The following is a 13,682-nucleotide window of genomic DNA, read 5'->3' as shown; positions in this document are numbered from 1 at the left end:
ATATTCACAAGAGTCCTAAAAGATAGGAATTAATAGCCCACTTTACTGATGAGGATAGCCAAGGCTTAGAAAAGTAATTTTCTCCAGTCATATAAGGTGCAGTCGCAAACAGAATTGAAAGCCAGACTGGACCAAAATCCATGTCTTTCCCATAACATAAAATTTATATGACTTAATACTTCAATTCATCAAAAAATGTGTGTGCCATACAAAGGAAACAACTACAAAAACTAACCAAAAGTAAAACGTTAACTCCCCTCATCTTACTTTTTTTAAAAAATTAAGATTAATATCAAGGAAGATGATTGAGCATGGCTACAAAGTAACAAAAGCAATATAATTACAAACACTCCACAACTCATTCTTTGACATCAAATAAGTCATCTGAGAAGGAGGTAAAATTATTTCTAAGATCATGCCATTGCTTAAAACATTTCTGTTTTGACATCTTAACTGTAAAATCATATATCTTTGGATACTTAAGCAATCTTTTAAAAAAAATATTTTGCCTTTAAAAGTCTACATGATGTTTGGAAATAGCCTAAAGAAACATAAATACTACAAAGTGTTAGCAGCAGATTTTCTAGTGGGTGCAATTTCACAGAACTCAATTTCCAAATCAATAACTTTCTATAGTATTTAATTTTCACAATGACTTTTATAAAAAATAAAATATTTTAAAATCATACTGGACCAATATTCAGGTAATCATCCAGAATTTACAAATACATTTGGAAAGTGGTTTTGATTGATAAATTAGTGCTGCATGCAATTATAAAAACAGTATTTCTCAATCAGGACAGCACTGCCAAGTTATATGAAGCTATTTTCTTAAACTTTTTTCCAAATTCATTCATGTAGCTCTGATGTGTTTTGTAAATTTATTATCATTGCTTCATATATCTTCCATATATATCATGGGCACCCACAACCCTATATTAAAACCTATATTTATTTTAAAACTATGTTATAGAGGTATGATTGATAAATAATAAATAAAAAACTATATATTTAATATACTATATACAACTTATTCAGGTTGAAGATAAATATATATCTATGGAACCATTTTCACAAGTAATTCCATAAACATATTCATCATCTCCAAAAGTTACCTCCTACCCTTTGTGTTATTTCTTAATTTTTTGTTGTAATAAGGACACTTGATGTAAGTTCTACTTTTTTTTTTTTTTTTTTTTTTTGGTACCAGGGAACCCAGAGGCACTTAGCCACTGAATCACATCCCCAACAGAACCTCCACCTCCCCTGCATTTTTTTTTTTTTTTTTTTTTTTTGAGACAGGTTCTCACTTGGTTGCTTAGGGTCTTGCTAAATGGCTGAGGCTGGCTTTTAAATTTCTTGCCTCCTGCCTCTGCCTCCCGAGTCACTGGGATTCCAGGCAAGCACCACTACACTCAGCCTAGCAAAATTTTAAGTATATGTTACAATATTGTTAGTAGGCACTAGGATGTACAGTAGATTTCTAGGACTTCACTCATTTTTGCATAACTGAAAATTCATACCCTTTGACCAATATCTCTGTTCCTCCTTCTCCAGCCCCTGATAACCCTCATGCTACTCTCTACTTCTAGGAAGCAGTAAAAACAGTATTCAGACTTAGCCTCTGAGAAAGATATACATCAACACATTTTTAATCGCCTACAATGTGCAATTAAAGCAGGGAGGGAAAACCAATTAATGTGAGGGTGCAGATGTCTGCTGTTCAAATAGGATTTCACTCTTCCATAATTCTCTGCCAAAAGCATTCAGAAATTGGGACTGACAGGAAAAGTGTAAATTCACTATCGCACACTTGGTGCTTCATTGAGAGTCCTGAGCCTTAATTTCCTCAGAAGGTCCAAAAAACAGCAAAGATGATAGGTAGAGTAACAAGCATACCTTTCTAAAATTCTTTAAGAATGGAATGCTTTATTTTCCATATTCCTACCCAAGACTGAGCTGGATCAATGTACTTAAACTCCAGCCATTATTCCTAAATAAGAAAAAGTTCAGTTTGAAGACAGGAGAAAATAGCTGGGTATTTGGGGTTTCTTTAATTTTAATCTGGACATTTCTCTCTCTGATGACATTTAAATACCAGTTTAAAACCCCAGTAGCCACCAAGCACATCATCTTAGCAACAATTTACAATATAAGGAAAAAATAGTTCAAGATGTTTAAAGTAATCTTTAACAAATACATTGTTTTGAGTCTTAAGTCTAGAAAAGAGCACTTTAACCCAAAATATATTTTTCACAATTCAGGTGCATAAACTATTTTAGGAATATCATTAAGAGATTGGATTCTATAAACCATTAGAAATATCAAAAGATGTATGGATATATATGGCAAAACAATTAAATATCTTGCTTTGTCAATTATCTGACTCCAAAAAAATCCCTGAGTTTAAAGACCAAATGGTATATTTTGCTAATGTTTTAAAAATGTTTCTTATCTTTCAAAACTTAAGTGTCTGAATACTACTATCATTTATATTTCAAATGTCTTTTGGCTGACAGAACCTCATATTTTTATTTAATCGTAGGAGCAGCTTCTCATTAAATATATTTGCTGATTGCCTTCTATATTTTCATTCTAAGATCAGGCAGGGGGAAGAGAATCATACATAACTTATGCCCTGATGAAGCATGTGATAGGGGTTAGGTGGCAAGAGAAGGGATCCAGAGTTTTTCTTTCTATTGCCTTTTATCTTTCATCAACATTCTACTTCTTTATCATCCTTTCTTTGTGTTCTACCTCAACAGCTCCAAAATATTTTATTTAATATAAAAAATAAGTTAACTTGCTAATAGACTCATGAAAGGTAAAGTACATAATTACAGAATGCGGCTAACGATATTCCTTTCAGTTCAGTCATAAAAATCTAGATCTTAGTGTTAAGGAAGGAATAACAATAAGAATTCAGATGATCAGGTTAAGAGTTTGGGGGATTTTAGAGAGGTTAGAATTTTACTGCCTTGGCCAAGTGGAGAAACAATGTTAGTGGGTTTTTTCATTTGTTTGTTTGTTTTGTTTAGGTACTTGTTTTGTTTTGTTTAACCATAAGTTCTAAATGTGAAATACTATTCCTTGGCACCTGTACAGGCACACAGAGAGACACACACACAAGGAATTATACCTTCTCCTTTGATAGTCAACTTCGTTGCTCCATTTATGCTGCCATATTTAGGCAGTACCTCCATGACTTTGGGGACTACGTTAGAGTCATCTAAAAGATATGAAAGTGCAAAGAGGTAAAATAATCAAGTTCTTCATTTCAAGCACCACATTTTGTGCCACATATCACAACATCACAAGAAAAACACTGTGAATATGATAGGACTAAAAGTAAATACATACAGGTTCTATTTTGGGCCCTAATAACCAATGACTTGACAGGGATTGAGTCATTAACTCAGTTAATATTCACAAGCTTTGTGCAAAGTACTATCTCAGCTACTCCAAAGAGCAAGAATAATACAAAATCATTTTCATCCTTCTTGCCTATCCTATTATAAAACATTTATTAAACCTTTGCTAGACTTAGCAGCCCACATAGCAGCAAACACTGACACAGAGAAGTAGATCATTATGAAAGCACATAAGAAGTGCAGTGCTACGTAGGCTGAAAGAATAATCAAGGTATAAAGAGGAAGATTGTGTTTTAAGAGGAAATTGTTTGCTGTGACAGGCTGAGACTTCAGGAAAGGTAATTTCTGGGATCTTTCCAGTGTTTTGATGATGCTGAGTTTTTAGTGCAAAGGCCAGTAATTCTCTCAACAAACTAGGTTTGCTTCCCAGGGATACAGCAGTGCATTTCAGTCTTAACTTGTTAAAAGTTTAGCTTAGTACAGAGCGACAGGTGGGAACAAAGGTTCCTAGATGACTCAGAAGGAGCATTTCACAGTATAGCTTGGGCTATCCTGGTTTCTAGAAAGAAGGGATTTCCCTGCTGCATGTTGGAGGAAAAATATGAATTCATTAACTTGGTCCTACCATGAAGAAATATGAAGGAGTTCAACCCAGGGGGAACTGCCTGAGCAAACAGAGGGTGAGCAAGCTGCTCGTTCTTTGGAGAACTGCAAGCACTTCTTAGATGTATCTTGAAGAAAATCTGACTAGAAGTGCTTATTTCCTCCTTAAACTTCTTGTAATTTAAATAGAATTTAAAACAATTTCTCAGAGTAGGCTGAAAAATTTAAGGACGGAAACAAAGAAAGATCACAGAAATTATTAATTTTTTGAAATGGATGTATGAGAAAAGGTTAAGGAAATTATGATTGGTAGTTCATTCCTGTCTGGAAAATTTGTAGTGAGGACTCAATCTATAATAGCAAAAGTTCTCCAACATAAAGAAGATCAGCTGCCAGCCCCTAGACCCAAAGCGTCTGTACTTCTTGTCTCTCTTTGCCAAGAGTTCCAAGGTGTTCCTCCTTCCAGTACCTTGGTAACTCCAGGCAACAGACAGGCAAGACTAGTGAACCCCAAGGAGGGAGCAGGATCCTATCTCCAGACATTGCTGTGTCTATCTCAAGTTCATCCTCCTTATCTCTGCAGACAACTCCAATTTCTTATCTTATCACTCTCTTCCCAGCCCTCTCCTGGGTATTACTTTGAAGACACAGGGTAGCTGGCCTGGAAGTGACTGACAAGTCTACTGCCCTCCTTCAGTGGGGAAAAAGATCCAAGAAGAGTAAGGGAAGAATAACTCAGGTTGTGTCTGCCCACCCCTCTCCCCATCGCCAGCACAATTTCAGTTTCTTTTCAACTGTGTTACTTTGAAGGGAGGTTCCACAATTCTAACAGCAGCACTGATGAATTAAAAACTATCTCTCATGCACTCTCTGTATCTTTCTCTGTCCCTTCTCTGTCGCTCTGTCTCTTTCTGTAACTTTCTCTGTCAGACCTGGTTCTCAGGTCTCCAAACTGCCTGGGTTCCGCACCCACAACTTGGATCCAGAGCAGGTGCCAGGTGGTCCCTCTCCTGCGACCTCGCGAGCAGGGATCTACGCAGACCTCTTCTTATTTGCCTCCCTAACGCCCTGACTGGGTTACCTGTGTGGGGATCCGCGGCACGCAGGAGCAGCGCCCAAAATCCCCAGGTTCTCAGGAGCCACAGGTGTCCCATCGCAAAGCCAGTGCTGCAGAGTCTGCGCCCGCCGCTAGCAGAAGGTGCCAATAACTCACGCTCTGGAACTAGCTCTGGGAGCGCAGGCGCCCCGCCCCCGGTTCTGGGGCTGCGCCTTTGGAACTTGCGCGCGCGCGTGCGCGTGCGCGCGCACCCTCCATTCCCGAACCAAGAACCCAACAGGGAAAACCAAGAAGGTCCCGAGCCAGTCTGTAATTATCAGACTTCTGGTACTGATATCCCATGGCCGTCTCGGTAGGTGTAGGCTCCCATTCTTTGGCAAAAGGGATCAATGGTCAAGTTCTCCGTGAATTCTGCTGCTTACCGCCCCCGCCCCTTCTTCTAAGTTGTAGGCCAACATACTATTTACCTGTCTGCCTTGGTCATTAATCCTCCCCTGGTGGAGTAATTGTAAGACGTGCTACCCCTTCAATTGATAATCATAATAATTGATAATCTCAACACGTCCCAATCTTGTTAGGACTGTTATTTTTATTATCCTTAATAATCAAGCAGTAGACTGAGGCAGAGTGATGCTCAGTAATTTTACTCCATTAAAAGGCGAGTATCTCCACCCTCTTCGGCTTTCAGATTTTCCATTTTAAAATGTTTTGTATTTTTACAAGATATTTAAGGAAATGAATATTATGGAATTGTTCACTTTGCTAGATAGGATGAGGGCATTACTCTTAAGTAAGAAAATATTCATAGGTTATGGACTTCATGCTGAGTTACTTAGGTTTGGGTGTCATAGAGACTGACATCTGCTTCAGGTGGTTTGACCTTAAGGAAAATGTGAGATAAAATCTGGAAAATGATGAAATAAAACCTGGAAATTTTAAAATAATTTTAGAATTTAAGTGTAGTTATGATATATTCCACTTTCAGTATTTTTATAATACTCATAAATAGAAAATTTGAATTCCTTTTGTTTACCCTTTCAGTTTTCTTATGTTATTCTCTTTCAGGAATAAGGAATTTTCTTTCATGATATGGTCAATCCCCTGCTTGTGCTCTTTTTCAAAACTCTTGTCATCTCAAATTATTGTTCAAATTTTCTCTTATCCTACTTGTAATTAATCCCCTCTTTTCCTGGGAGATGACAGATAAAATAATCCATCCAGCTAAATTTGCGTCCCCCCCAAATAAATACATTTGAATTTAATATAAATAACAAATCTCTATGTCCTATACAATATTTAGGACACATACTAAAAATTATTCAGTTAGTTTTATCTAATATTCAAACTTAGCTTTCTGTATTTTTATTTACTAAATCTGAATATTCTGGCTGGAAGAGAGAAAGATAGAATTCTAAAATTAGTAAAATAAATAAAATTAAGCCCTTACCCTTGAGGACTTTATATCTATCTGGTTCGGGTTAAGAAAATAATTTTGTATAATCTTGGTACATTAATTTCATAACTTTTTACAAACTGACTCCCCAAATCACTACCTTACTGAAAAGTTTGCCTACAAAGGTACCACTGGCCTTACTTATCTTGGAACTTTCTGTAGCATGTGACATAGCTAATCTCCTTGAGATTCCATTCTTCTGAATAGTTTTGGGCTTCTTCCTACTTGTCTAATAACTTTTATTTCATATTTTCTCTTCCATTTTCTTCTTGAAAATTGGTATACCTTCAGGTCCTCTTCACCCTTTCCCATATATATATGTATATACATATACACATGTATATGTATTTATAGGTCAATCAGCAGAAAACCAGGTGGTTGAATACCAATTTGCCAATGACTTTTTTGCCATATTTGCTAAACTTAGATTGTACTGTTGAGCAGCAATTGTTAGCAACTTTACTAAGATTGATTTATCAACATCAATAAAAATATCCAATTTAGGCTATTATCTATGAAACACAAATGTTTATTTTCACTGTCACTAGCCAAAATAAAATTTAGTGTGTGAATATTTTTATATGAAATTGTTTTAGCTAATTTTGATTTTTTTCCTGATGCTTTCAAATTAAAGTTAACCTAAGTTAAATTTTGGGTGATTTCACAAAAATTAAATTTAAATACAATTTAAACCAAAATTTTGATTTTTTTCAGATGCTTTTAAATTTATGAATTAAAATTGAGATGATAAATAGGCTAATAGATACCAAATGGGTATTAAAATGTTTTTAGCTTTTAAAAAGTTGAAAATATTATTTGAAAATATTGTAAAATAAACTAGAAGCAGTTGAAAAACTCATGCCATGTTATATACTGAAGTTGTGATTTCTGATGAGGAACCATTGACATAGGCAGATTTTCCTATAGAAAGAATCCATATAGTTTATAACGATTTTCCTCTGTTCTAAGTTTTGGAAATGTCAATAAAGTGATTAGGAACTTATTTATGTTGATTTTTTCCAAACTTTTAAGCATTTTTAAGATTCACCAATTTTCAGAGCATATCAACCAACAAGTTACTTACAATATTAAATATATAAGTGATTACTCCTATTTCATCCTGTTTCATTTTTCCATTTAATCAAGAGTAATCACCTGATCCATTATAGTTGTCCCCTCCAGATAGCCTTTCTTCTATTCTTAATCTTTTTAAAACAAGTTAAATATATTAACAAATAAGTGTGTGTATATATATGTGTACATGTTGTTACATACGTATTTAATATGTACATGTGATATTCAATATTATACATGCATGTATAATTTTCTATGTATATGTGTGTGTATCTCACAATCAGTAACCAAAATAAAAACTCTTGTTAAAAGATGAAAAATATTTCCATTAAATTAGTCATTCAGTTCTGCAAAGTTTAGCAAATTGGACACTTAGCAAATTGATCATTTGGTTAATTGGCCTCAGTAAGTTGATTCCAGCAAATTAGCCTCCTTTTTTACCTTATAATGCTTAAATTTCTTAAAGAGGCAAGCACCGTAATCTCAATATATAAATTTTTAATAAACTCTTGTGGAAGGAATGAGCATTTAAAAGCAATTGCTGTCTTTTAAAAGTGCTTATTTACTTGATAAATTAATGCCCTAAAAAAAAGATCACACCAGTGAGATTTTAAATCTTGAATTATTAAAATAATTTGATGGGATAATGTGACAATAAATAATTATAGCCAGATGGAAATTCTTATAGCCAAAATGTTACCTTGGGACCAGAAAAAGTGGTTATGTAGTTCAGGTAATTTAGGATTTAAATTGTTTTTCAGTGTTAGGCGCTTTAGATCTTTACAATACAGACTCATCAGGGGACATGAATATGAGAAAACTTTAAAAGAGAATTCTGATCACTTTGCCCTGTATTTATTTTTTACGATTTCAGAAATCTAACTCTAACAAAACCCTGTCTCACAAGGTTGGCATAGTGGGTATCTGACAGGGGCTGTCTCCTGGAACCCCATGCTTGGTTTAATATTGTGCTGTCAACACCTTGAAATTTTTAATACATTTTGAACAGGAGGCTTCTCATTTGCATTTTGCATGGTGACTCACAAATTATGTAGCCTGCATGCCCGCCTGTATTTTAAGAAAATACACAGATTTTAAACTTTATCTCTGAAAGAGGTAGTGGCTTCATAGGAATTCTTGTAGCACTAGAGGGAGTCAGATATTCAATTGTGTGTTTTTCACTTAACTTAGAGAATGAGCTGTGCTGGGATCTGATTTTGAAACTTTATGACATTTGCCAGTAAATGGATGGATCTGGAGACTATCATGCTAAGTGAAATAAGCCAATCCCCAAAACCAAAAGTTGAATGTTTTCTCTGATATGTGGAAGCTAACCCTCAATAAGGGGGTGGGGGGGTATGTAAAAAAGGAATAGAAGTTCAGTGGAGTAGACACAGGGAAATGAAGGGAAGGGAGGGGAATGCAGAAGTAAAGACAGTGGAATGAATATGACAGAACTTTCCTATGTACATGTATGAATATACCACAGTGAATCTCACCATCATGTACATCCACAAGAAATTAATTTTAAAAAACTATTACAGGCAAGATCATTCATCCTTTGGTTTTTTGAGATTGGCTTATCTCACTTAGATGATATTCTCTAATTTCATCCATTTGCCTGCAAATGCCATAATTTTATTCTTCTTTATGGCTGAGTAATATTCCATTGTATATATATACCACAGTTTCTTTATCCATTCATCCATTGAAGGACATCTCGTTTGGTTCCACAATCTAGCTATTGTGAATTGAGCAGCTATGAACATTGCTTTGGTCGTATCTCTGTAGTATGCTGATTTTAAGTCCTTTGGGTATAGGCCAAGGAGTAGGTCAAATGGTGGTTCCAATCCAACTTTTCTAAGGAATCTCCACACTGCTTTCCAGAGTGGCTGCACTAATTTGCAGCTCCACCAGCAATGTATGAGTGTACCTTTTCCCCCACATCCTCGCCAACACCTCTTGTTGCTAGTATTCTTGATAATCACCATTCTAATTGGGGTGAGATAGAATCTTAGAATAGTTTTGATTTGCATTTCTCTTATTACTAAAGATGTTGAACATTTTTTCGTGTATCTGTTGATTGCTTGTAGATCTTCTGTGAAGTGTCTATTCAATTCCTTAGCCCATTTGTTAACTGGGTTATTTGTATTCTTGGTGTAGAGTTTTTTGAGTTCTTTATATATTCTGGATATTAGTGCTCTATCTGAAGTATGATTGGCAAAGATTTTCTCCCACTCTGTAGGCTCTTTCTTCGCATTGCTGATAGTTTCCTTTGCTGAGAGAAAGCTATTTAGTTTGAATCCATCCCAGTTATTGATTCTTGCTTTTATTTCTTGTGCTATGGGAGTCCTGTTAAGGAAGTCTGATCCTAAGCCAACATGTTGAAGATTTGAACCTACTTTTTCTTCTATAAGATGCAGGGTCTCTGGTCTGATTTCAAGGTCCTTGATCCGTTTTGAGTTGGTTTTTGAGCAGGGTGAGAGATAGGGGTTTAGTTTCATTCTGCTGCATATGGATTTCTAGTTTTCCCAGCACCATTTGTTGAAGAGGCTATCTTTTCTCCATTGAATATTTTTGGCACCTTTGTCTAGTATGAGAAAATTGTATTTACTTGGGTTTGTGTCCATGTCCTCTATTCTGTACCATTGATCCACCTGTCTATTTTGGTGCCAATACCATGCCGTTTTTGTTACTATTGCTTTGTAGTATAGTTGAAGTTCTGGTATTGTGATACCCCCTGCTTTGCTCTTCCTGCTAAGGATTGCTTTAGCTATTCTGGGTTTCTTATTTTTCCAGATGAATTTCATGATTGCTTGCTCTATTTCTGTAAGGTACATCATTGGGATTTTAATTGGAATTGCATTGAATCTGTATAGCACTTTTGGTAGTATGGCCGTTTTGACAATATTAATTCTGCCTATCCAAGAACATGGGAGATCTTTCCATCTTCTAAGGTTTTCTTTAATTTCTTTCTTTAGTGTTCTGTAGTTCTCATTGCAGAGGTCTTTCACCTCTTTTCTTAGATTGATTCCCAAGTATTTTATTTTTTTTGATGCTATTGTGAATGGGGTAGTTTTCCTAACTTCTCTTTCTGAAGATTCATCACTTATGTATAAAAATGCATTGGATTTATGAGCATTCATCTTATATCCCGCTACTTTACTGAATTCACTTATGAGTTCTAAAAGTTTTCTCGTGGAATTTCCGGTTCCTCTAAATATATAATCATATCATCAGCAAATAGGGATAGTTTGAGTTCTTTCCCTATTCGTATCCCTTTAATTTCCTTGGTCTGTCTAATTGCTCTGGCTAGAGTTTTGAGGACAATGTTGAATAGAAGTGGTGAAAGAGGGCATCCCTGCCTTGTTCCATAATAGAATGAATCAAAAACTATTACCCTAGATAAACGTATGATTACACAAATGGTATGCCTCTACTTCATGTACAGAGAAACAAGATGTATCCCATTTGTTTACAATAAAAATGAATTAAAAAAAAAGAAAGAAAAAATATAACTGGTAGGGAAAGTGGGTGTGAGCATACATTAAATAAGATTGGTCAGCAGCTGAGAATCATTAAAATTGGATGATAGGTACATGGGGGCTCACTGATATTATTTTCTACCTCCCTACATTATGTTTAATTTTTTTCATAAGAAGACATTTTTAAAAACAGGGTTTCACCATGGAGTGAAAAATGTGTGACATGTCACCACACAGTTCTCATTTGTTTGGTGAAGTGTTTTTTTTCCTCAGTTTTTTCCCATATATTTTCATCAGACCCTTTGCCCTAGGGGATAGAGAGTACAAAGTTGTTTCTCTCCAGATTTACAAGACATAAGCTTGATTTTTTTTTTTCTTCTTAAAACAAAGTATGTCGCCCATGCCTGGAATCCTAGCAACCTAGGAGCCTGAGGCAGGAGGATAGCCTCAGAAATTCAGAAAGAACCTGTTTCAGAATAAATAAAAACGCTCAGGGGATGTAGCTTAGCTCAGTGATAGAATGCCCTTGGGTTCAATCCCTAGGAAAGTAGGAAAGGAAAGGAAGGGAGGGAAGGGGAGGTGAGGGGAGAGGAGGGAATGGAAAAAAAAAAAAAAAAACTATTATGGAAAAATGGCAGAAAGATCAGTAGAGGGAAGAAGCAAGGGTGGAAGGAGGGAAGGGAAAGTGGTACTTGGGACTAATTAGAACAAGATGTATTCCATGATTTTACAATCATGTCAAAATGGATTCTATTGTTGTGTATAACTAAGAAAACAAATAAATAAAAATTAAAAGGGGGAAAGGAGTGCTAACATTTGTAATTCATTATTACTAACAAATTGTGAGTAATAAAGGTCTTACAGAGTTTGGTAACTTCTGTGAATGGGGTTATTTGTGATCATTCTTTTGTTAAGATCATGTGCATTCAAGGGCTGGGGAGATAGTTCAGTTGGTAGAGTGCCTGCAAGGCAAGCACAAGGCCCTGGGTTCAATCCCCAGCTCTGCAAGAAGAAGAAAAAAAAATCGTGTGTGTTTAAAATATGACTTTTGAGTGAATTGTGAAATGATATCAGAAAGGAGAGTCATTATGTAGTAAGGCATAGACACAGAAAGCCATAGAATTCTATAATCAAAAGTAGTCACATTCACAGAAGGGCTTGTCTTCTGAGCTCTGACGGAAACTGTCTATATGAGGATTAAAGCAATAAAAAGGGTAAATGTTGTGGATGAATTTTTAAAAATCTATTTTTCTTGCTTTACAAATTGCTTGGATATCTACCAATTACCTAAATGACAGACAAATTTCTTGTTTCTACAAGATTTATCAAATTGTTTAAAAGACTTAAGGCTTTTACCATAGAGTTTCAAAGTGCCACTTGAATCATTTTATTTTATCATTATTTGTCTTATGCTTTTTACAGATTCAATTTAAGCTGGAATGTTGAAGAACAGGATGATGGTGAAGGCTGTGGACTATAGTTCACTTGTATTAGTATGACAGTGCAAGGCCACAGTGTTATTTATAAAGATTTTGAGAAAATAATTTTTTATGCAAGAAAATCTCAAGATAAAAGGCCAACAACTTCCAAACTTGGGTTCAACTTTACAAAACTCTTCTAAGAATCTGTAAAATTGTAGAGGTCTTAGTGTGTGAATATAAAGAAATAGCCACGTGCATGGGAAATGTTCAAACTGATTTTTGAACCGGAACAGAGGAGAAATCTAGAAGACATATTCTTTCTTTTCTTTTCTTTTTTTTTTTTTTAACTTTTATTTTTTTTTTCACTAACTTTTTTTTGACAGTGATAAATATTTAAAAAAATATTTTTTTCATACACGTATATAGGGTAATAATGTCTGTCTCAATCTACCATCTTCCCATCCTTACCCATCCTATCCCTCCAACCACTTCCCTCTATACAGTCCAAAGTTCCTTCATTTAGAAGATGTATTCTTGTCCAACTTGCAATTATTGAAAGATCTTAACACTCTGAAACAAGACATTGAGGGGTTGATGGCTTTACCTTTTCCCTTCAGTACATAACTGGAAAAATTTGGAGTTTGTGAGTGTCTTTTGGAAACTATTAAGGCTATTAACATTTTGAAAATGTTGAAAAGTTGCTTTATTGTTTTATTGTTTTTTTTTAAATTATTTTGCCAAATAAAACTTTAATTGGAAAAAGGCAAGCATTATACTCTTTACATAGTAGGTTCTAACAATGCTCACTAATTTGGCATTTGCTGCCTTCACAGTAAAGCAAGAACTTATGCTGTTACCACTTTTTGTTTTTTGCATAGACATGCACTAAGAATTAAGACTGTTGTTACAATCCTGAACAAAACTTTTTCAACAACCATAAAAGTCGTCAGTATTATCTAAAATAGCTCTGAATCATTACATTTAAAAAGCAGTCAAGAAATAGGATCAGAATATTAAGTACATTTTTCCAAGTAGAAGTTCACTGGTTTTTCAAGGAGACAAAATTTACTTAAGAGAATACTTAAACTCTACCATTTTATCAATTTTTAAGTATGTAATATATTGTTATTAACTGTAGTCACCATGTATAATAGATCTCTTGAATTTATTCCTTCTAACTAATATGTTTTATTGGCTAACATTTCCCCAATGCCCCAT

General features: G+C 35.0%; 1 protein-coding gene across 1 annotated transcript in view; it reads right to left on the bottom strand.

The window, feature by feature from the left end:
• PKHD1L1 (PKHD1 like 1) overlaps window positions 1-5,179 on the bottom strand; it is a 144,597-nt gene extending 139,418 nt beyond the window's left edge. Inside the window, exons 1-2 of the mRNA XM_079130920.1 lie at window positions 5,056-5,179; window positions 3,140-3,229 (exon numbers count right to left, since the gene is read on the bottom strand). Coding sequence (XP_078987046.1) covers window positions 3,140-3,229; window positions 5,056-5,128 — 163 coding nt within the window. The 5' untranslated portion in view covers window positions 5,129-5,179. The remainder of the gene's footprint in view (window positions 1-3,139; window positions 3,230-5,055) is intronic.
• Between the last annotated feature and the right edge of the window lie 8,503 nt (window positions 5,180-13,682).

Source organism: Sciurus vulgaris (genome assembly GCF_902686455.1).
Source record: "Sciurus vulgaris genome assembly, chromosome: 1".
Taxonomy (NCBI): domain Eukaryota; kingdom Metazoa; phylum Chordata; class Mammalia; order Rodentia; family Sciuridae; genus Sciurus; species Sciurus vulgaris.
The sequence above is the reverse complement of the archived record's forward strand: the minus strand, read 5'-3'. Positions and strand labels throughout refer to the sequence as shown.